Genomic DNA, 21,283 nt, shown 5'->3' on the forward strand with positions numbered 1-21,283 from the left:
TTTTTTTTCGTTTTCCAAACAAGGCCCTTGTTCTAAACTTTTATTTAAGGCTCCAAATATAAAGGTGGGATCAAAAGTTTTTATCCCACTCTTTATGTAAAAGGTGGGATAAAAAGTCCCTTTTGTTGTAGTGAAAAGTAATGTTTTTTTTTTTAAAAAAAAAATAATTAATTGATTAATTTAACGTGTTAATTTTAAATCTCACCTTTAATAAAAAAAATAAAATTAAAAAAAAAAACCGTTTAATTAATAATTTCTCTTAGTTAACTACTTTTAATATAAGATATATATGAAAATTAGGATCAAAATTTAACTTTTTTTTTTTTTTTTCAATTTCTTTCTTTAGGATTAGAAATAGGTGATCTATAACATTGTATAAATTCAAACAATTCCAGTGGATATACATGATCAAATATATAGAATAGATCTAATCTAATATAGTTCGGTTAATTAAAATGAATTGGATCAAATTGAATCGATTAGCTAAATTCAACATCTAACATATAATGCCAATATTGGATGTATAAACACTCCTAATTTATTAAAAAAAAATAATAAACCAAATAAATAATGGGACCACCAATGTTTCACAGGGTAAACAATGGCGTCTGCACCTCTCATAAATGAACAAAGAACCGTATTTTTTTTGTTTAGCAATGACAATTCATCTTTTGTTTCTATGCTCGTTTGTGATGATGAAAAAAAGAGACCTCGACTCAAGAGAAGTAGCGATTCATTTAACGAACCTGCGTAAAGTGCTGGCCTAGTTTTCTGTTCTTTTTTCACTGAGGTAGTTAGGCTGACAAGCCTTGGTTAGTTTTGTTTTATCTAGAGTAGGAGGTAGAGTAGACCCTCGTAAAGGCTAGAATTGTTTACGTTAATTTTTTAACGCTTATGTATGTAGATAAACATTTACAATTCCAATCTTTATCCCAAATTGACTAGTTCAGTAAACTTGGTGTTTTATTTTAGCAAGTGCTGCTACAGACATATCAATATTTATGCTAATTGGTGTGACATCAAAAAAATTGGATCTATATTAATAACTGTTTTTTTTTGGGTTTTCACTAAAATAATAATTGGATACGTATCATGATCTATATATGATAGTGTTATCCATTGAGATTGCAATGTCTAGCTAGTACCACATTATTTTGGCTTTTGCTTAAGTTTGGTCAAACGATCATCGGTCCAGATTGATTTAAGGCTCGGTCGTCTAGAAGATTGTGATGGTCGTGTGTGCTTAGGAGTCAGTCTTCCATATGTGTCCAAATTAACTCCAAACTCTTAAAAAAACTCATTTAAAACAAAACGACAGAAAATAAAAATAACAATAACAGAGTTAGATTGGACCGAAGTTTCCAATAATGGAAAGAAGAAGTGGTGGTGGTGATAGGTTTGAAAATAGGACTACGTAAGGATTAGACTTGTAGTTGCAATGCAAGGGTCATGAAATGAATTTCCTCTACTTTGTGACTTTGTCATGTTTTTCAGTTCTTTAATTTTGTTTGTTAAAAAAAGTAACACACTATTGTCATAAATGTCTCTGTGTGTGGCTTAAAATAAATGGTAAAATATAAATTATATTTCCATGACTTGTTCAACAAGTCATTGATTGACTGAATTTCTCTTCCCTCCTTTATTATAAGTAGATTGTACTTAGAAAGTTGGTGTCACTGTATCCAGGCATTGTATATATCTCTGTATCTTCTTTTGTGCAGCCATGGATACCATGGCTAACTCCATATTTAGCCTTCTTGTCACCATATTATGCTTGTTTCTTAACACCCATATCTCCCTTGGAACTGACACCATCTCTGCAAGCCAATCTCTCTCTGGTGACCAAACCATTGTCTCAGCTGGTGGAGTCTTTGTATTGGGATTCTTTCATCCAGGTAACTCTTCCAACTACTATATAGGTATGTGGTACAAACAAGTAACTGCACAGACTGTAGTTTGGGTGGCAAATAGAGAAAAGCCAGTCTTAGATAGATTTTCTGAATTGAGAATCTTAGATGGTAATTTAGTTCTCTTTGATGAGTCAAACTCTCCAATTTGGTCCACAAATGTGAATGCCACTATGTTTAGTGGTGGCTCTGTACATGTTGTTCTATTGGATAGTGGAAACTTGGTCTTAAAGGATGAATCCAATAATAATTCAAAACCTTTATGGCAAAGTTTTGATTATCCAACTGATACATGGCTGCCCGGTAATAAATTTGGGTATAACAAGAGAACTAAGACGAAACAAGTTCTCTTTTCATGGAAGAATTCTGAAGATCCAGCTCCAGGTCTCTTCTCATTCCAAATAGACCCTAGTGACACCTCCTATGTAACACTCTGGAACAGGTCTAGGATCTATTGGAATACCGGTCCTTGGACTGGAAGATTCACCTTGGCCCCAGAGAAAAGGCCAAATATAATCTTGTATTTTGAAATCGTTTCAAATGACAACGAAACCTCCTTCATGATGCATGCAACTAACTCAACAGTTATATCTTTTATTGCAATGGATCTTACTGGGCAGATGAAGCAACTAATGTGGCAGCCTGCGAATGGATGGAATGTCCTTCGTACATTTCCAAGACAACAATGCCAAGTCTATGCTTCTTGTGGATCTTATGGAAGTTGCAACGAGAACTCCATCCCTTTTTGTCATTGTTTGACAGGGTTTGAGCCCAAATCTTTAAGAGAGTGGGATTTGAAGCATTACTCAGGTGGCTGCTCAAGAAAAACTGAATTGCAGTGTGGGAACGATAGTAGTTTTGGTAGTGACAAGTTTCTAGCCATTAATAGTATGTCTCTTCCTGAAAATCAAATGTTTGTTAAAGCAGGAAGTTTTGCTGAATGCGAGTCAAGTTGTTTAACTAACTGCTCTTGCACTGCTTATGCTTATAACAACAGTGGTTGTTCTATTTGGAAAGAAGATCTCTTGAATTTGGAGCAACTTGGAGAACATGACAACAGTGGAAGGACACTATTTATTCGATTGGCAGCTTCTGAGTTTCGTAGTTCTAAAGATAATAAGGGAGCTATAATTGGTGTTGTGTTGGGCTCAACTGCAGGGTTCGTAATTTTTATTGGTCTTGGTTTGATTATATTTTTAAAAAGAAGAAAGAAAATAGTTGGAGCTGGGACAACGGTGGGAGGCTCGTTGATGGTGTTTGGCTATAGAGATTTGCAAAACGCAACAAAAAACTTTTCAGAGATATTAGGCAAAGGAGGCTTTGGTTCAGTATTTAAGGGTGTCTTGCCTGATTCTACTGTAATAGCAGTGAAGAAGCTTGAAGGTGTTGGCCAAGGAGAGAAGGAGTTTCGAGCAGAAGTAAGCATAATTGGGACAATTCAACATGTGAATTTAGTTCGACTTCTTGGATTCTGCTCTCAAGGTACTAAAAAGTTGTTAGTCTATGATTACTTGTCGAATGGTTCATTAGCTTCCCACCTTTTCAACATAGAAAGATCTAACATTTTGGATTGGAAAACAAGATACCAAATTGCTCTTGGGACAGCTAAAGGGTTGGTTTATCTTCATGAAAAGTGTAGAGACTGCATCATACATTGTGACATTAAGCCAGAGAACATTCTTTTGGACAACGAATTCTGCTCCAAAGTGGCAGATTTTGGGTTAGCAAAACTCGTTGGAAGGGACTTCAGCAGAATCCTAACAACCATGAGAGGAACAAGAGGTTATCTTGCACCAGAATGGATTGCAGGTGTAGCAATAACATCTAAAGCTGACGTATACAGCTATGGAATGATGCTTTTTGAGTTCGTGTCAGGAAAGAGAAACTCAGGGCAATGTGAGTTAGATGGGAAGATAAGTTACTTCCCATGCTTGGCTGCAAGTGTTGTCATGAAAGGAGGAGGCAATGTCCTAAGCCTACTAGACCCGAGGTTGGAGGAGCAAGCATGCATTGAAGAAGTTGAAAGAGTTTGTAGAGTTGCTTGTTGGTGCATACAATATGATGAAGTTGATAGACCGTCGATGAGTAAGGTGGTTCAAATTCTTGAAGGAGCTATAGAGGTGGAGCTTCCGCCAATGCCACGATCACTGGAAGTTTTTAGTGATGACCTGGAGAATGTTAGGTACTTTTCCGACCCATCCTCAAGCAAGAGTTCTGAGGCACAGAGCCACATGTCACTTTTTTTAGGCTGAAAATCTAAGACTATTACTATGCTCTCATTTGTCCCTTTCTAATATGCTATGCTATTGTGGAGTCTTTTTTATTATGTGTAATATTTGGAGTTATTTTCAATCCAATAAATATTGTTTTTTTTCTTCCTCCTAGTGTATATAACGTTTAGTCTTATATAAAATAAATTGAACACTATTACAATTCCTGTGTTTTGTATGCATATGGACAATATTTAAGGACTCAAAGAGTAAATCACTATTTTTTCTTTCTCCATGGACTGAATTAATCTTCTTGTCCCTTAAACCCCTTAATATATTCTCACAAAAAAATGACTTTCTACAGTAGTTTTATACCTCTAGGAAAGGGTCGTGAGTTCAAATTTAATTTTCTATTATGCTCAATAATAATAATAATATAATAAAGTGTTATGTTTAAAAAACTAAAGCATTTATATTTCATGCTAAGTATATCTCAAAAGGACAAAAGGTGTTTCCTTATGCATACACTTTAAATTTTTTAGTCACATAAATATATTTTTATACATAATCAAAGAAACATAAACAAATTAATTAAAGGGCTTTTTTCATGTATATACTAAAATGGAAAAAATATTACATAAATATAGGGGAATTTTCATAAATATGGGAATTAAGGGTATAGTTTATTATTTTTATGGCATAAATAAATAACACTATAGGTTTATAGATTTTTTTATTTTTTTATTTTTTTACATTTATATGAGTTTTTTTTATATGCCAAATTTTTGTAAAAAAAAAAATAGAAATCTCATATTTGTAAAACAACAATAAGTTTTGCCGAAAAATTCACCGGAACCGGAAAAGTCGCCGGAAAAAATCACGGTCGCCGGAAAAGTCGTCAGAAAAGTCGCTGAAAAAGTCGTCAAAAAGTCAACGAAAAAGTCAACGTCGCTGAAAAAGTCACTGGAAAAGTTACCAAAGTAAATTTCTCATATATAACTAAAAATATAACCGGTTATATGAATAAAAACTAATAACTCAAACCGGTTATAATTGAAATATAACCAGTTTTGTAACATAATAAATAAATATAAATAACATAAAATAACTCAAAGCAGTTATAATTAAATTAGAACCGGTTCTATAACAGTGTTATAATGAATAAAAACAAATAACACGAAAGAACTCAAACTAGTTATAACTAAAATAGAACCGGTATATAACATAATGAATACAAACAAGTAACACGCAATAACCGACTACAATTAAAAACAAAGAAGAAATCGGTTCTTAAAACACTGAAATATAAATTAAAGACAAAACTAGTTTCACAATAAAATACTTCATAACACATAATATCTCATAAAACCGGTTATAATTTTTTTTAAAAAAAAGTGGGGATCAAATGTCTCGGATATAATAAAAATAGAACCGATTCTATAACATAATTAATAAAAATAAATAACACACAATAACTCAAACCGGTTATAATTAAAATATAATCGATTTTTTTATATTATATTTTAAGTTATTGTTTGTTATTATTTGTGTTATTTATTTTGTTACGGAGCTGGTTCTTTTCATATTTATGCTTCAGTATTTTTTCAAATTGATCTTCACCTTTTAAAAAAAATTATAATCGGTTTTATGAAGTATTATTTGTTACGATGTAGAACTAGTTTTGTTTTTAATTTATGTTTTAGTGTTTTTAATTGTAATCAGTTTAAATTATTGTGTGTTACTTGTTTATATTCATTATGTTATATAACTGGTTCTATTTTAGTTATAATCGGTTTTGAGTTATTTCGTGTTATTGAGTTTTATTCATTATAACACGGTTACAGAACCGGTTCTATTTTAATTATAGCTGGTTTAAATTATTTTGTGTTATTTATTTTTATTCATTATGTTACAGAACTAGTTATATTTTAATTATAACCGGTTTGAGTTATTTTGTGTTATTTAATTTTATTCATTATGTTATAGAACCGGTTCTTTTTTTATTATATCCGAGACATTTGATCTCCACTTTTTTTTTTTTAAAAAAAAAAAATATTATAACCGGTTTTATGAGGTATTATGTGTTATGAAGTATTTTATTATGAAACTAGTTTTGACTTTAATTTATATTTTAGTGTTTTAGGAACTGATTTCTTCTTTATTTTTAATTGTAATCGGTTTGAGTTATTGCGTGTTACTTGTTTGTATTCATTATGTTATATAACCGGTTCTATTTTAGTTATAACCAATTTGAGTTCTTTGCTGTTATTTGTTTTTATTCATTATAACACTGTTATAGAACCGGTTCTATTTTAATTATAACTGGTTTGAGTTATTTTATGTTATTTATATTTATTTATTATGTTACAGAACCAGTTATATTTCAATTATAACCGGTTTGAGTTATTAGTTTTTATTCATATAACCGATTATATTTTTAGTTATATATGAGATATTTACTTTGGTGACTTTTCCAGCGACGTTGACTTTTCCGGTGACGTTGACTTTCTGGCCACGTTGACTTTTTCGGCGACCGTGATTTTGCCGATGACTTTTCCGGCAAAACTTATTGTTGTTTTACAAATATGAGATTTCTACTTTTTTTTTTACAAAAATATGGCATAAAAAAACTATATAAATGTAAAGAAAAAAAAAACAAAAAAACCCATAACCACTTAGCTTTATTTATTTATGCCATAAAAAAGTAAACTCTTAAATTTTTTCCATATTTTGGGTAATTTTTACATAAATATATTGGGCAGACCCTATAAATATTCATACAACCCAGCAATAAAAATTTACAAAAATACCTCTTGCTCTAATCATTCAGCCTCACTAACCACCTTCTTTAACAACGACAACTTCCAACCAACAAACCAACAGGGCAACCGAAAAGAAACCAAGCTAGATTAAAAATCACCATAGATTTCGGCGACTTCACTTGAGAAGAAGATCAGAAGAAATCCAAATACATATAATTTTAAATTTATGCAAAATCGGGTGGAAAAATTGGTTCGAAACTAAAATTCAACCCTGAATTAAGATTAAAATTGCAGAAAACTAATCATTTAATATCGATTTTCAGATTCATAAAGTGTAGATCTGTCTGAAATAGATCTGGAGTTCCCGGTCAATCCAAATCAAGTATAAACTAAAGAAAAATGTATCAATATACCAGCTAATGTTTCATTGTTTCTCTTGTTGCATTAACGTTATTTTCCAGATTTTCAATAGTGGATTTAATCATATCAAATCAAGAATAATAAAAAAAAATCTAAATTCATCTAGAGCCATATACATAGAAACATTGTTCTAGTTTCTAAGTTTCTGCGTAGTTACATTGTAGTTGCATTAACATTTTACTAACGCTCTAAAACTAGACATATCAATGGTTACAAATTGTCAATGATACAATGGTTTTTATGATATTTGCAGGTGTTTCATATCCACAATCCAACATAAAACTCTTTAAAAAAAAAGATTATAGTATGATTAGTTTTATTAATATATTCATTTAGTTGTTGTAAAGTTGATTTATTAACAGTTATTTTTCTACATAATATTATTAAGTTATAATTGATTGTTGATCAACATAATAAAACATTGACAAATTTTTTGATGACGATACTCATTCAAATTTTCTATTTCTAGTTTTAATATTGTTATAATTTCTTTATGTTATATAATTTTATTACTATAATATATTAATTTTCAATGATATACCAAATACTACTATTATATATATATATGGGTGTGCTCTTAATGGGTATTACCCATAAATGGGTATTTAAATATTGACCATTGGATTTAATCAAATGGATGATATTTATAGTTATTAATTATTTTTCAAAAATTAATATTTTTTATTTTAACCTATTACCTGATGACATGGCAGTTATTTTATTTTTCAAACCCATTTTTTTTTATGTGTGAATCCCATTCTTTGTATTCCTAAATGAATGAAATAACTAAAAAAATTAATTTCTAAATTAATTTGTAATGTTCAAGATCTTGAAAGGGCAGGAGAATTTTCATCTTCATCGTTCTTGACCATGTCAAGTGTATTTTTTTCACAGCATCAACATATTCAATCTTCTTCTTCTTTCTTTTTTCACAACATCAGCGCTAGATTGGGCCATTTGTTCATACTACAAGAATGAATCAATACTTTTCTAGACACATTTCTCATTAATTAAAAGGCGCGAAAATATAGAGGTTTTCTAAAAGTTTATTTTACTTATTTTTTTGCTAAATATTTTTAAGAAATACTAAAATTTAGGTTTATGTGATTTTATTTTCCTTTTCCTTTTCATTTTTCATGAATCCCCAATCACCTAACCTTTTCGATTCGTCAAAAATGAAGCTCCCTCATTGATCGATGTTGTATTCTCCTCCATCGACAACAATGGATTTCAAGCTAAAGCCATGATCAACCACAAGCTTTGTCGACAACAGTTTTGATATTTAATATATTTAATTATGGTAACAAATAAAATTTCTATTTAATACTTCAATATACATTATAGAATACAATAAATATCGGCTTTTCATTTAATACTTAAATATATATATTATAAAATACAATAAATAATAAATGAAGAATAATGTTATTGGAGGCTGGAATGGTGATTTATTGTTTCATGTGTGGTGAGGAACGAAATTTCTCTTTTTAATTTTTCAATCTTTTATTAGTTATTTTATAATCACATATAATTAATTAATTGACACTATAATCTTACCATATATTACAAATTTATTTTTATCCTATTTTCAAAGGTTCTAGTAATAATTATGAGTGATAAATTAGGTAATTATTCAAAGTTAGTCAATTTTTATTTAAATTTGTTCCCACATTTATTAATATTAATGTAATAGTCTTATATTTTTCTTAAGTAACTTTTAATTCTGATCATGTTTTTACAAAGAACGTGTTTTTTAATAATTATTTTATTTTTATTTTTTGAAAAGAAAATATAATTTTTTTTTTTTTCAAAAGATATATATTATAAATAATTCTGCTAAAGTATTTAATTTCTTTATTTTCATATTAAAGATGTTACATATTAAAATTGGTAACAATTTTTCCCGTAAATTTCGCGTGAGTGGTTACATTCAATTTTATTGTCAACACTGCACAACGCTCTTGACAAAAAAACAAAATACCATTGTCAACATTGCGAAAGCTTCAACAAAGTCCACCACCAAGTAAAGATCAACTATTGCAATCGAAAAACAAATAGGAAACTATTATCACACTACAACATACCCTTTGAAAAAGTTTCTACCACCTATAATATTGATCAACATAGATTCCAACAATCATCGTAGATTTCTACTAGGAACTCAATCCGGCAACCTAAAGTCTAAAGCAGGATTAATAATACGATCAACAACCAATAAAATAAACATTAAAATAATACTAAAAGGTCATCAAATTAAATAAAACAAAAACATAAAAAGAAAAAAAAAAGTAACTAACAAGAGCTCACATATTGCAACTCTAACACAACAAAGAAAAAAAAATCAAACACTAACACAAAAAGTAAATTATACATATAGACATGTTTCAATTACACTAATTATCCTAATTAATTTTTTAATTTAAAGTTATCTCTTATGCGAAGTAAATAAGAAACTCATGAGTATTTTTTTTTATTTTAAAATTAACTCAAGGAAATAAGAAATTCATTAGTAACTTTTAATTTAAAAAACTAGCAACTAAATAAGAAACTAAGTAGTAACTTTTCATTTGAAATTTAACTCGCATACCATTTGATCCATTAGATAAGAAACGTAATAAAAGTACTAAAGTGGAGTACTGATGAAATGAGACCACTATTTTAGTATACCAAATTCAAAACTTCATGTATTATTAAATCTGAATGTATATCAAATCTAATACCCTAAATAAAAAACATTGAAAAACTACATCGTTAATAATTAAAGAGATAAAGTATTATTTTTCAAAAAAAAAAAAAAAAGTTAAAACAGTAGCTAGTGTGTGGGCTTATATTCTAAGTTCCACACGCTCACCTAAGTAAATAATGACGTGATGTTGTTGTTTTAATATGAAAAAAGCGGTATCATAGTAATAATCCACGTTTTATAATAATAGCAAAATTGATATTAATGTAAACAAAAGTAAAATTATAATAAAGAATAAACAAAAAAATTGTAAGAATGAATTTCTCTTTTTATAAATATTTTTTAATGAACATTATAGCCCATCAAGAAAAATGAACATACCTTTCAAAAAAAAAAAAGAACATGCGAATGTATTGTTCCTCCCAACAAAAAAATCTTTCATATTTAATACATATTTATATTTAGTGTAAAGATAATATAGTTATTTAAGTAAAGTAAATTTATTTCTAAAAATAATTTTTAATTAGTTAGAATTATCATAATTAAGAAAATAAATATAATTTTTTTTTCAAAAAAAAAAATCTTGTTGGTGACCTGCTATAGCAGGTCACTAAATTGCCACCTCATTAATTTTTTTATTACCCATGAATGGGTATTACCCATTAAGAAATCATCCATATATATATATTTAATAATCTAATATATTTATAAGATTTAGTTACATATCCAATACTAAAACATTTATATAACTTAATTTAATTATATCTTTTGACCATTAAGCGTAATGTTAGACAATTTTTGACTCTTGAAACTCTTTTATTGAAGTAATCTGTTGAAACAACACCAATTGTTACCTAAATATTATTTGCCCTGTTGGTTCATTGTTAGATGCAAATGCCGATTACTTCATAAGCAAAATAGTATTATTGCCGGATGTTGTACCTTTGTTCAATTTCTTATAAAGTCAAACACAAGCCTTGCTATGGCCCATTCCCTTTTCAAACTCAGAATTTTGTTATAGTGTCTGAAGAATTTTATGCAACCATGGCTACCAATACAAACCGAAAAGTCATGTTTCTTGCTCTTCTCTTGTGCCTAGTGTTGAAAACCCATATTGCATTTGGAGCTGAAACCATAACTGCAAACCAATCCCTTTCTGGTGATCAGACCATAGTATCTGCAAGTGAGGTCTATGAATTGGGATTTTTCACACCAGGTAAAACTACTTTGAACTATTATATAGGCATGTGGTACAAAAGAGATCCTTACAAGACCATACTTTGGGTGGCAAATAGAGAAAAACCAGTTATGGATAGATTTTCATCAAAGCTGATAATATCAAATAGCAATTTAGTTCTCATCAATGAGTTGAAGATTCCAGTTTGGTCAACAAATGTGAGCTTCCCCACTTCTGGTACTTCTGTAAGGGCAACTCTTCAAGATGATGGAAATATAGTACTCTTAGACGATGAATTTGATGAATCCAAGCTCTTATGGCAAAGTTTTGACTATCCAACTGATACATGGCTTCCTGGAGCTAGTTTGGGATTCAACAAAATTACAAAGAGGAAACAAATTCTCACCTCATGGAAGAATTTAGAGGATCCTTCCCCTGGTCTCTTCACTTTTGAGCTAGTCCCAAGTGATGGTTTTTATATTATTCTTTGGAATAGGTCGAGGAGCTACTGGACCACTGGACCTTGGACTGGAGACATCTTTACCTTGGTCCCAGAAATGAGAGGCGATCCTATTTGCTATTTCAAGTTTGTTTCAAACGAAAGTGATATCTTATTTACTATGTATGCTCATAACACTTCTGGTGTATCTCGACTTGTGATGGATGTTTCAGGGCAGATGAAGCAGTTAGGGCAGCCTTCTAAGAGATGGAATTTACTATGGTCTTTTCCAAGACAACAATGTCAAGTTTATGCTTTTTGTGGCGCTTATGGCAGCTGCAGTGAGAACTCATTGCCTTTCTGTCAATGTTTGATGGGGTTTCAGCCAAAGTCTCAGAGAGATTGGGATTTGAAAGATTACTCTGGCGGCTGCATGAGGAAGAGTCAACTGAATTGCTTGAACAATAGTCTTCCAAATGATGAGAAAGACAGATTTTTAGAAGTGCCAAGCATGTCTGTGCCAGAAAATGCACAATCTGAACCAGTACGAAGTATTACAGAATGTGAATCTACCTGCTTAAACAATTGCCATTGCATAGCTTATACTTACAACACCAATGGCTGTTCAATTTGGACAAGAGATCTACTGAACCTAAATCAGCTTGCTACAGGTGACAGCAATGGAAGGACACTCTATATTCGACTAGCAGCTTCTGAGTTTCAAAGTACTAAAAAAAGCAAGGGAAAAATTGTTGGTGTTGCAGTAGGCTCTCCTGTTGGCTTAATAGTTTTACTATGCCTAATTTTGTACTTGGCTTTGAGACATAGAAGAAAAACAATTGGAATGGGAACATTAGCAGGCGGTTCATTGGTAGCTTTTGGTTACAGAGATTTGCAGTATGCAACCAAGAACTTCTCAGAGAAATTGGGTGGAGGAGGTTTTGGTTCAGTTTTCAAAGGTAAACTAAATGACTCGACTGAAATAGCTGTGAAGAAGCTTGAAAGCGTTCACCAAGGAGAGAAGCAATTCAGAACAGAAGTCAGCACAATTGGGACACTTCAACATGTTAATCTTGTTCGACTTCGTGGGTTTTGTTCTCAAGGGACTAATAAGTTGTTGGTCTATGATTACATGTCAAATGGCTCTTTAGATTCACATCTTTTTTGCCAAAATGACTCATCAAATGTTTTGGACTGGAAAACAAGATTTGAAATAGCAGTTGGGACAGCAAGGGGTCTGGTTTATCTTCATGAGAAATGCAGAGAGTGTATCATACATTGTGACATTAAACCAGAAAACATTCTCTTAAATGTTGAATTCTGTGCTAAAATAGCAGATTTTGGACTAGCAAAGCTTGTAGGCAGAGAATTCAGCCGTGTTTTAACAACCATGAGAGGGACAAGAGGTTACCTGGCACCAGAATGGATTGCAGGAGTGGCCATAACCCCGAAAGCCGATGTTTATAGCTATGGAATGATGCTATTTGAATTGATATCCGGAAAGAGAAACTCAGAGATTTCAGAAGATGGGAAAGTACAATTCTTCGCAACCCGAGCTGCTAGGCTAATAGTGGAAGGAGGTGATGTCCTTAGCCTATTAGACACAAGATTGGAGGGAAATGCAAACATAGAGGAGCTTAGAAGAGTTTGTGTTGTTTCTTGTTGGTGTATACAAGACAACGAAACTCAAAGGCCATCAATGGGGTGTGTTGTTCAAATGCTTGAGGGGATAATAGAGATGGAACTTCCACCAGTTCCACGGTCTATACAACTTTTTGTTGAAAATCAAGACAACATAGTTTTCTATACAGAGTCATGCTCGAGCCAGAGTTCTCATCTACTTAGTGACATGTCATCTGCTTCCTATGAGTCCAAGAGCAACATCTCTACTATGTCTATGTGCTTAATTAATAACTGAGTTGAATCAAATGAAGATGTATCATACACTTGTTCAAAGTTTTTTCTTTACTGAAGGCAGCGAAAATTGGTCCCATTACATGAATTGTGAATTTGTTGCCTGTAGTTTTGGCTTTGTATTGATTTATAATAAGAAGAATTCAATTCATGATATTACAAAATCTCTTAAATTATTGTTGAGGCTTTATTAAGAAAGCAATATTGACAAAACAGATTTCTTGAATATAAAATAATGGAAAGCAATAAATTAAAAGAGGATTGCATTATATTCTGCAACATAAAGTCTTAAACATTTTCTGGAATGAAGACTTTATTCCAATAATGTCAGCAGTGTTTTGACAGGCATATGAAGACAAGAGTTACCTTGCATTTGAGTCAGAGTCAACTGGAGCCCGTCTTCTAGTTTCGAAGAAACAGCCTCAATTGATATATTTTTTTTAAGATTATTGTTATGGGAAAGTAATAGAAATTTTTACATGAAAAATCCTTTTTACTCACTTTATTACATAATTACCCTCACACGCCTATTACTACATTTATACTTACAAACTTATTTTTATTACACATTTACTACTTACTCATCATACCATGCATACACGTGTTCTATCCCCATGCATCATCAATCAAATCATACTCTCTTCCCTCTCTTTTTTCATTTTGTTTTCATTTCATTTTCTATTCTTCATTTCTGTTCTCTAAGTTCATTTTGAATTCAAGTAACCTCCATTAACCACCCATAATTTATCACGTTTTTCCCTCTTATTTTTGGTTCATCCACGAATTTTCAACTTCCTCTTAGCCCACGATTTAGCAACTGTTTTTCCCTCTCTGTTTCATTTTTTTTCAATCTTATTTATACCATGGCAATCACTCGGTCATCTTCATCCCCTTCTCCAGTTCTCAAAAAGAAATCAAAAATGGGCAAGAAATCTTTGGCCAACAAATCCAAGGGTAAACGCCCAATCATTGATGATTTTGATTCTGATTTTGAAGCTCCCATGCCGAAGCGTGTGAAACCCACTTCTTCGAAGAAATCGAAGCTGAACTTGGAGGAGTCCTCGCTTCCAGAAATTTCTGGGAAAAAATTTCAAAAATCTATTACACATTCTGAAGATCGGACTGAGGTTGGTTTTTAGTTTTATTTTCGTTTCCCCCTTTTCTTCCATTTCTGCTTTACCCAGATTTTTGGCGTTTTCATGTTCATTTTGCTTTGTGTGATTTTAGGGTTTCATTTGCGCATTTTGTTTCATGTTTTTAAATTTTTTAGTTATTTATTGTTGCTTTTGATCTTTTCATTTGATTCTGGTCTGGGTGTTGTTCTTTAATTTTGTTTTGTTTTCTTTATTTTTAGTGTTTTTTTGTGCTTACAGGTTATGTGTTTTGTTTTCGTTTTTGGTGTTTTCAATCATTCTTCGTTAGTTTCTTTTCAGTTTTTTAATAGTTTGTTACTGGTATGTTTTGATGTGTTTTCGATTTTCATTAGGTTTAGTTGTTTGCTGTTATATTTTAGATTTCAAAACGATTTTCAAATCTTTGCTCTATATTTTTCTATAGTTGTATATGTTTTTTAGTTTGTTTGTTGTTTTAATATAGTTTTGTTGTTCTTTTTATACTTGCATTTTTCGATTTCTTTTAGGGTTAGTTGTTCTTGTTTTTTATGTTTCCAAACGATTTAAGGTCTTTCTTGTTATTTTCTCGTGTAGTTGTTTGCCATTGATAGTTTGTTTTTAGTTTGTTTGTAGTTGTATTACGCTTTTCATCTTGTTTAACTCGGGATTTATAATTTATATTGGCCCTTTTTTGTTATGTTGCGGGTTTGGGATCGTAAATTTAGTCCTTCGATTTTTACAGATCTAAGTGTGTGTGCACCAAAGGTGTATTCCGTGATAAATAATATTAAAAACACTTTATCTCGTTAATTTGCTTTCTTTGTTTCGTCAAACTCGGTTTGGGCATTTTCCGGATATGCCCGAGTTTGTTTTTCACCCACAAGTCGTTCATAGTTTACTACTAAGGGAAGTTTTACAGCCTAATCCTAAGGAGTTTTGGGCTAAGGTTGCTGGCCGTTGCATACGGTTTAGTGCCGAAGAATTTTACCTTATTTCTTGTTTAGATTGTTTCGGTGATTGCAACAAGTTGTTGTTTTCACAGGAAACAAATCAATTGGTAGAAACATGTTTCCGTGGTGTAAAAACTATTGACAACAAAGCCATCGAGGATGCTTTTTTGGGTAGTCGGTGGGGTTTGGATGAGTCTATTGGTTTGAAAATGGTTGTTTTGTATTTCATTCAGTGTTTTCTTCTTAGCAATACTCCTGACAAAGAAGTGTCTAGGTTTGTTCTAGATGTAGTTGATAGCGGTCGGTGGGATGAGTATTGTTGGGGTAGGGAATCATTTGAATTGACAATTGACTCATTCAAAGGTAGGATTGAGCATGGGATCATTATGAAAAATAGAAAGGCGAGAGAAGGGAGGCCAATATGATGGCCGGTATAGGGCATTGGGATGTCCTTGGGTTTTTCTTGTTTGGTTTTATGAATGCCGTCCCCGCAATGGTGAACTCTTTACGTAAGAGAGTTTCATCTTCTATTCCCGGGATTCCGAATCGGAGCAACACCATCGTCACCAAAAATCCAACCCTTCGAGACTTGAAGGGCAAGAGTTTTGATTTACCTTTGGAGAAGGTACTTTACGGTTCTTTCTTGTTTTTTTCTGTTTCTTTTCGGTTAATATATATTGTTGTTTTTTGGTTTTTCCAATTGTTTTAATTTTTTCATATTATGTTTAATTATGCTGTTCAGTTGAAGATAAAAAACATGCGTCCTACTGATGAAGAGAGGCAGCAGCTTCAACTTGACGGTCTATTTCTCGATGAATCTATTGATGAACGTGGTGTAGCGAAGCAATCCTTCGAGGGTGGCTCATCTTCAAAGAAGTCTGATTCAGCAGATATTGATTGGATGAAATCTAAGCTGGAGATGCTCAGTTCGAATCAATCATCATTGGCCGAGGACTTCATTTCGTTGAGGTGTTTTGTTGATTTTAATTTCAAATCCGTAATGACTGTAATTAAGGATATCCAAGAGAAGGTTAATGCCATTCATCGTCGTCCTTCTGACGAGGTATTTATTCTTATTTTATTGTTTAGGTTTTTTTATATTTTTTTGTATAGTTTCTTTCTTGTTTTATTTAAGTTTCATTTATGTTGGGCTGATACAGGGAAAGTCATCGGATGAATTAGTAACTCAAGATTCTGATGATGATCCTGATGATGATGATGATGATGATGATGATGCCGAGGATGATGACAAGCAATTGCCTGATCCAGAAAATATTGATTCCGACTCCGACGATGGTGGTGAGTTGGTTAAAGTTGGTGGGGATGCGATGATGCCGACAAGGTCATTCTTCTGTCCCTTCGCCGATGTGAATCCTTCTGAGGATGTTGGAGGGAGTGATAAAAATGTTAAGGATGTTGAGAAGCCGAAGGGCGATGAGTCTCGATTGAAGGGGGACGATTTCTTTGATGGATTGAGCCAGCTTGTAATAGATGATGATCAAGTTGTGTTGGTGGCTTGGAGGTCGTTGCTAAAATCAATGTAAGTTTACTTTTAATTGTTTTCAAAAAAACTAGGTTTCTTTTTGGTTGCTCATTAGTTTCTAGTATGTTTTGCAACCGTTTTAATGCATTCTTTATTTTTTAGGTCCCCGCACCCAATCCAAGCTTGTTGTTGGTGAAAAGTCGGATGCCCTTCATACCGATGAAGAAACCGAGGATACCGTCTACGATACACCTCTCGTTGGATAAGAGGAAGCGTGCTCCGCCTTGAAATCTCCATTTGTTGATTTCGGGTCCGTCGATGTCGGGAGCACTCCAATGGAGCTTATGTCCTCGGGTTCTCGGTCTGCTTTGGGGATGATAGGGATTTCAAAATGGTGACTTATGTGAAGGGCCTTTATGCTCTTAATGATGCTTTTGCGATCCCGTATCTACCGAGATTGAGGCAAAATTTGACTCTTGGATTGGTGAAGGATTGCTTAAACATCCTGTGACCGTTTTTTATTAAATCTGTTTTTGTATTATTTTTTTCCAGCTTTATTCCCGTTTTAATGCTGTTTTTTTGCTTTTTTTTGTTGTTGTAGGCATTATAATTGTTATGAAGACGGCGCAAAGAAATTTACCCCGGTTTTAGGCTAGGTGTTGATTATGTTGAGGATAAAACTTGGTTTTACCATTTGGCCACATGCGACATGTTTATGAACGACTCGGTAAAGTTTCCAATTTATATTGTACTTATGGTAGTTTGTTTTTAGTTTCTTTATAAATGTTTTTTAGTTTTGATACTACATTTCAGTTTTTTACAGTTGTTAAACCTTTTCATTTGTGTTTCTGTGTTGTTGTTTTTTTCTCGGCATATGAACACCATATTCTATTACCTTCGGAAAAAAGGTAAGTATTCTTCCGCCGTGACGTTGAATTTCGCAACCATCGATTGTCTTTTTGATGATTCCATCCAAGCATTGTACCACAAATTTAACAAGGCCAAGACAATGAAGACTAAGATGTCACACATTCACGCTCGCCCACCCAATTGCGCATTACATCCGAGGTATGCGCATTCCCCGTTCCAAGCCTTGGTATGAAGCCGATCACGTGCTTTTCATCATCAATTTAAGAAGGGAAAGTCATTGGGTTTTTGGGCGTCTTGACGTGCACGAAAGGACGTTATTTCTGTACAATTCTTTGAGAACCGCGAAGATGAATGCCGCAGCTAGGAATGCGATGAAGGCTTATTCCGTGTTGCTGCCTTTGTTTTTCGATTTACTTGGGTTCTGGAAGAATAGAGCACAAGTTCCTGCCTCAGTTTCTGACCCTACAGCTCCATTCAGAATCGTGGAGCTTAGTGGTCTTGCGTCTCAGCAGAAGAAGTGAGTGTTTCTTTTAAGTTTCTTTTATGTTGTTTTTTAGTTTCTAATCTGTTTATTTTTTCTCTATGTTTTTTAACAGTGATTGTGGAGCATATGTTGCTGCCTTTGCTGAATTCTTTATACACGGAAAGGATGTCCCTGCAGACTTTGACATCGAAGTTTATCGAACCCGACTTGCTTCACTTTTCTACTCGTACGGACAAAGGAAAATTGACGAAAGTATTGACAGCGAGGATGAGAAGCAATCCAAGTCTTCTAAGGCATCTAAATTGAAGAAATAGGAACTTTTAATTTGGTGGCTCTATTATGTTATTTGTTGAATCTATTTACTTGACAAGTTTTAGTGTTGTTGTGTGTTTAAAACTATGTAGCTGGTTTAAAACTTTTAGGATATTTGACATTCACTCCTTATAATATCTTTATTGTATAGGTTTGTATTTCCCAAAGTTGTGTGTTTTTTTAATTGTTCAAGTTCTTATATACGGTCGCACAACTATGGAGAAACTATTAACCAACTAAATACAAACTATGTTTTCATTTTTTCCTAAATAGTGCTATGAATGTATATTTATTCTTCGTATTCCGTTAACTATTTTCCCTTATTCAAGTTATGTTTTATCAATTATTGACTGACTGCCTTTAAAACTGTAAAGAATAAGTCATTCCGGTACTTAATATTTTACAAAGGGTCGCAACTGTAACAAAACGATTTTGAAACTATTAAAAAGCGTTTCAAATTTCATAAAAATGAAATCCCATGTATTTAGAGCATCACAGATCAACCTGTTTGAATTTGCACACAAAATTAAACAATTCAAATATTTCATATGTATCTATTTTATTGCTTGATTGTTGCATGTCTTTCGATTGTGTCCGTGTTGTCCACATTTGCCGCACCTGTTATGTTTTTTTGTATCCCATTCAGATAAAAACCTTCGTTTCCTTGGTCTTCCAGATCTTATTTTTTGGTTTGGTGGCAGAACAATGATATCTTTTATGTATTGTGGCACATCCCAAGTTGTGTGATTATGTACCGGATATGTTGAGCCGTTGTATGTTTCAAGCCATGTTCGCGTGGTGTAATAACCCGAACAGTAGTTGTAAACATTCAAGTTCATCTCTTTTATAACAGCAAGCGCATGAGCACACGGTAACTCATCAAGTTGGAATCTGTTGCAACTGCATGTTTTCTCCTTGAGGTTGATGACCCATGATCTGGTTAGTTCAATGACTTCGAACATGGTCTCGTTTATTGGTTTTACCTGCGGATTAAGTGTAAAACTGTTAATATGTATGACAACGAAAAACAAACTATAAAGAAACTAAAATGCAACTAAAATATTTAACATGTCATTACATTTTCTGTCAATGATTCCACAAAGTTGTCGACTAATTTCTTTTCTGCTGTAGGTGTTAAAAATGTTGTTGTTTTCTGTGCTTTTTTCCTGTTTGTGTATGTCCATTGTTGAATCAATGCTCTCAATGACTCCATCGGTGTTGTGATTGGTAGCTCTCTAGGCGCCAAGTTTGCCGCATTTAGAGATTCGGCAATGTTTGAAGTCATAGTTGAATACTGTTGTTTTTGCGGTGGTATCTTGACCATTTGTGGTATCCAACTTGTTGTAAATATGGTCTTACACGGATGTCCAAGCCGTCCAACTCGCTCATATGGTATTCAAATTTCCTCTCGTGTATGCTTCGGCTGCGGCGAAGAATGGTTTATCCGGCTTGCTTGCATTCTTCTTGAAGGTTGCTTTTAGGTTGCTTAACGAATTGGTATACACAATAGCAATGTGTGATTTACGGAAATACTTGACAAGCCGCCTTACTTATGCTCTCATGTCTATCCGAGATCAAGCACCTTTGTTCCTCTCTAATCCCATATGTTTCTCTCACTTGTGTGAAAAACCATTGCCATGAGTTTTTGTTTTCTGAATCCACAACAGAAAAAGCTAGTGGAAAAATGTGCCCATTTGCATCCTGTGTACAAGCAGAGAGCGAGTGTACCTCCATATGTTGATTTAAGGAAAGTTCCGTCAACAACTATTATAGGTTTGCATTTCTTCCATCCTTTTATTGATGCATCCAAAGTGCGACAAACAAGTACTTGAAGCCGTTGTCATCCTCTCGTTTCCATGTGCACTATTGTTCGGGATTAGTTTTTTGCAACATGTGCAAAAAACCGGCAAAGAACTCCGTATGATTCGTTGGCTTTTCCTCGTAATTCTTCTTGCACGTGCTCTTTGCTTCTCCATGCTTTCATGTAGTTCATTCTGACCCCATACTTGGGTTTCATTTCTCCTCCGATGTCTTGTGGCGTTTGAGTTGTTTTTATGTTGGTGAACCGTGGCTTGATGTAGTATCCAATCAATTTCGTTGTAGCTTGTCTCTTGTCGGCAAATCTGATGTTTAGATCACAAGTGTGTCTCACCTTCTACGTCGTACTTTCGAATGATGAATGACTTTGTTGGCCCGTTTCTGGATGCTGTTAGTGCCCACTTGCATTTTGGATCCAAACAACAAATCTTGTATGTTCTTGCACATGATTTTTTAACTCTGAATTGGAAGTTGTTCCTAATTGCATAGAAACCAAGCACGCTGCGGTGTTTCTTTGTCTTTGTATATTTGTGCTTCTTCTATTTACGGATGATGCGGATCCGTGATTAGTAGTTCGTCATAATGCGTGATTTCGGTTCCTTTTTTCGTTGTTTTCCGGTTGCTCAACCATTTCCTCTGCCACAAGTTTTGCATAGTCCATGAAGTCAAAACTTTCTTCCCCAAATTCGGTACTCTTGCTTCAATTATATGTTGTTGATTTGTTGAGTCTTCGTTGTTGCTG

The 21,283-nt window shown here is 33.1% G+C and overlaps 4 protein-coding genes and 1 long non-coding RNA gene across 6 annotated transcripts; 4 read left to right on the forward strand and 1 right to left on the reverse strand.

Moving 5' to 3' along the window:
- Window positions 1-1,203: 1,203 nt before the first annotated feature.
- LOC115698842 (G-type lectin S-receptor-like serine/threonine-protein kinase At2g19130) lies at window positions 1,204-4,285 on the forward strand. Of its 2 annotated transcripts, XM_061102979.1 has the most exons (2): window positions 1,806-1,895; window positions 2,528-4,285. In XM_061102979.1, exon 2 carries the CDS (start codon window positions 2,528-2,530, stop codon window positions 4,157-4,159), a length of 1,632 nt encoding a protein of 543 aa, XP_060958962.1. In that variant the 5' UTR covers window positions 1,806-1,895; the 3' UTR covers window positions 4,160-4,285. The 2 variants fall into 2 exon arrangements, with proteins under 2 accessions (XP_030481899.2, XP_060958962.1); XM_030626039.2 differs by having other exon boundaries at window positions 1,204-4,285.
- Window positions 4,286-10,745: 6,460 nt separating this feature from the next.
- LOC115701574 (G-type lectin S-receptor-like serine/threonine-protein kinase At2g19130) lies at window positions 10,746-13,668 on the forward strand. The gene has a single exon (XM_030629393.2). It carries the CDS (start codon window positions 10,916-10,918, stop codon window positions 13,514-13,516), a length of 2,601 nt encoding a protein of 866 aa, XP_030485253.2. The 5' UTR covers window positions 10,746-10,915; the 3' UTR covers window positions 13,517-13,668.
- A 2,621-nt stretch (window positions 13,669-16,289) lies between these two features.
- On the forward strand, window positions 16,290-17,118 carry LOC133030628 (uncharacterized). The gene is made up of 2 exons (XM_061103431.1): window positions 16,290-16,637; window positions 16,735-17,118. The coding sequence occupies exons 1-2, from the start codon at window positions 16,296-16,298 to the stop codon at window positions 17,116-17,118; spliced, it is 726 nt and encodes a 241-aa protein (XP_060959414.1). The 5' UTR covers window positions 16,290-16,295.
- A 1,009-nt stretch (window positions 17,119-18,127) lies between these two features.
- On the forward strand, window positions 18,128-18,890 carry LOC133030324 (uncharacterized). Its single transcript, XM_061102980.1, has 2 exons — window positions 18,128-18,444; window positions 18,524-18,890. Exons 1-2 carry the CDS (start codon window positions 18,128-18,130, stop codon window positions 18,723-18,725), a joined length of 519 nt encoding a protein of 172 aa, XP_060958963.1. The 3' UTR covers window positions 18,726-18,890.
- A 618-nt stretch (window positions 18,891-19,508) lies between these two features.
- LOC115718076 (uncharacterized) lies at window positions 19,509-19,935 on the reverse strand. The gene is made up of 2 exons (XR_009684180.1): window positions 19,802-19,935; window positions 19,509-19,706 (listed from the first exon to the last, which is right to left on the reverse strand). It is a non-coding gene; the product is annotated as an uncharacterized LOC115718076 (long non-coding RNA).
- Between the last annotated feature and the right edge of the window lie 1,348 nt (window positions 19,936-21,283).

This window comes from Cannabis sativa, chromosome 8 (assembly GCF_029168945.1).
Source record: "Cannabis sativa cultivar Pink pepper isolate KNU-18-1 chromosome 8, ASM2916894v1, whole genome shotgun sequence".
Lineage (NCBI taxonomy): Eukaryota > Viridiplantae > Streptophyta > Magnoliopsida > Rosales > Cannabaceae > Cannabis > Cannabis sativa.

Coding starts and splice junctions, on each gene's coding strand:
- LOC115698842 (XM_030626039.2), top strand. CDS start 1,724: ATGGATACCATGGCTAACTCCATATTTAGCCTTCTTGTCACCATATTA.
- LOC115701574 (XM_030629393.2), top strand. CDS start 10,916: ATGTTGTACCTTTGTTCAATTTCTTATAAAGTCAAACACAAGCCTTGC.
- LOC133030628 (XM_061103431.1), top strand. CDS start 16,296: ATGTTTAATTATGCTGTTCAGTTGAAGATAAAAAACATGCGTCCTACT. Junction 16,638..16,734: donor ATCGTCGTCCTTCTGACGAG/GTATTTATTCTT, acceptor GGGCTGATACAG/GGAAAGTCATCGGATGAATT.
- LOC133030324 (XM_061102980.1), top strand. CDS start 18,128: ATGCGCATTCCCCGTTCCAAGCCTTGGTATGAAGCCGATCACGTGCTT. Junction 18,445..18,523: donor CTTGCGTCTCAGCAGAAGAA/GTGAGTGTTTCT, acceptor GTTTTTTAACAG/TGATTGTGGAGCATATGTTG.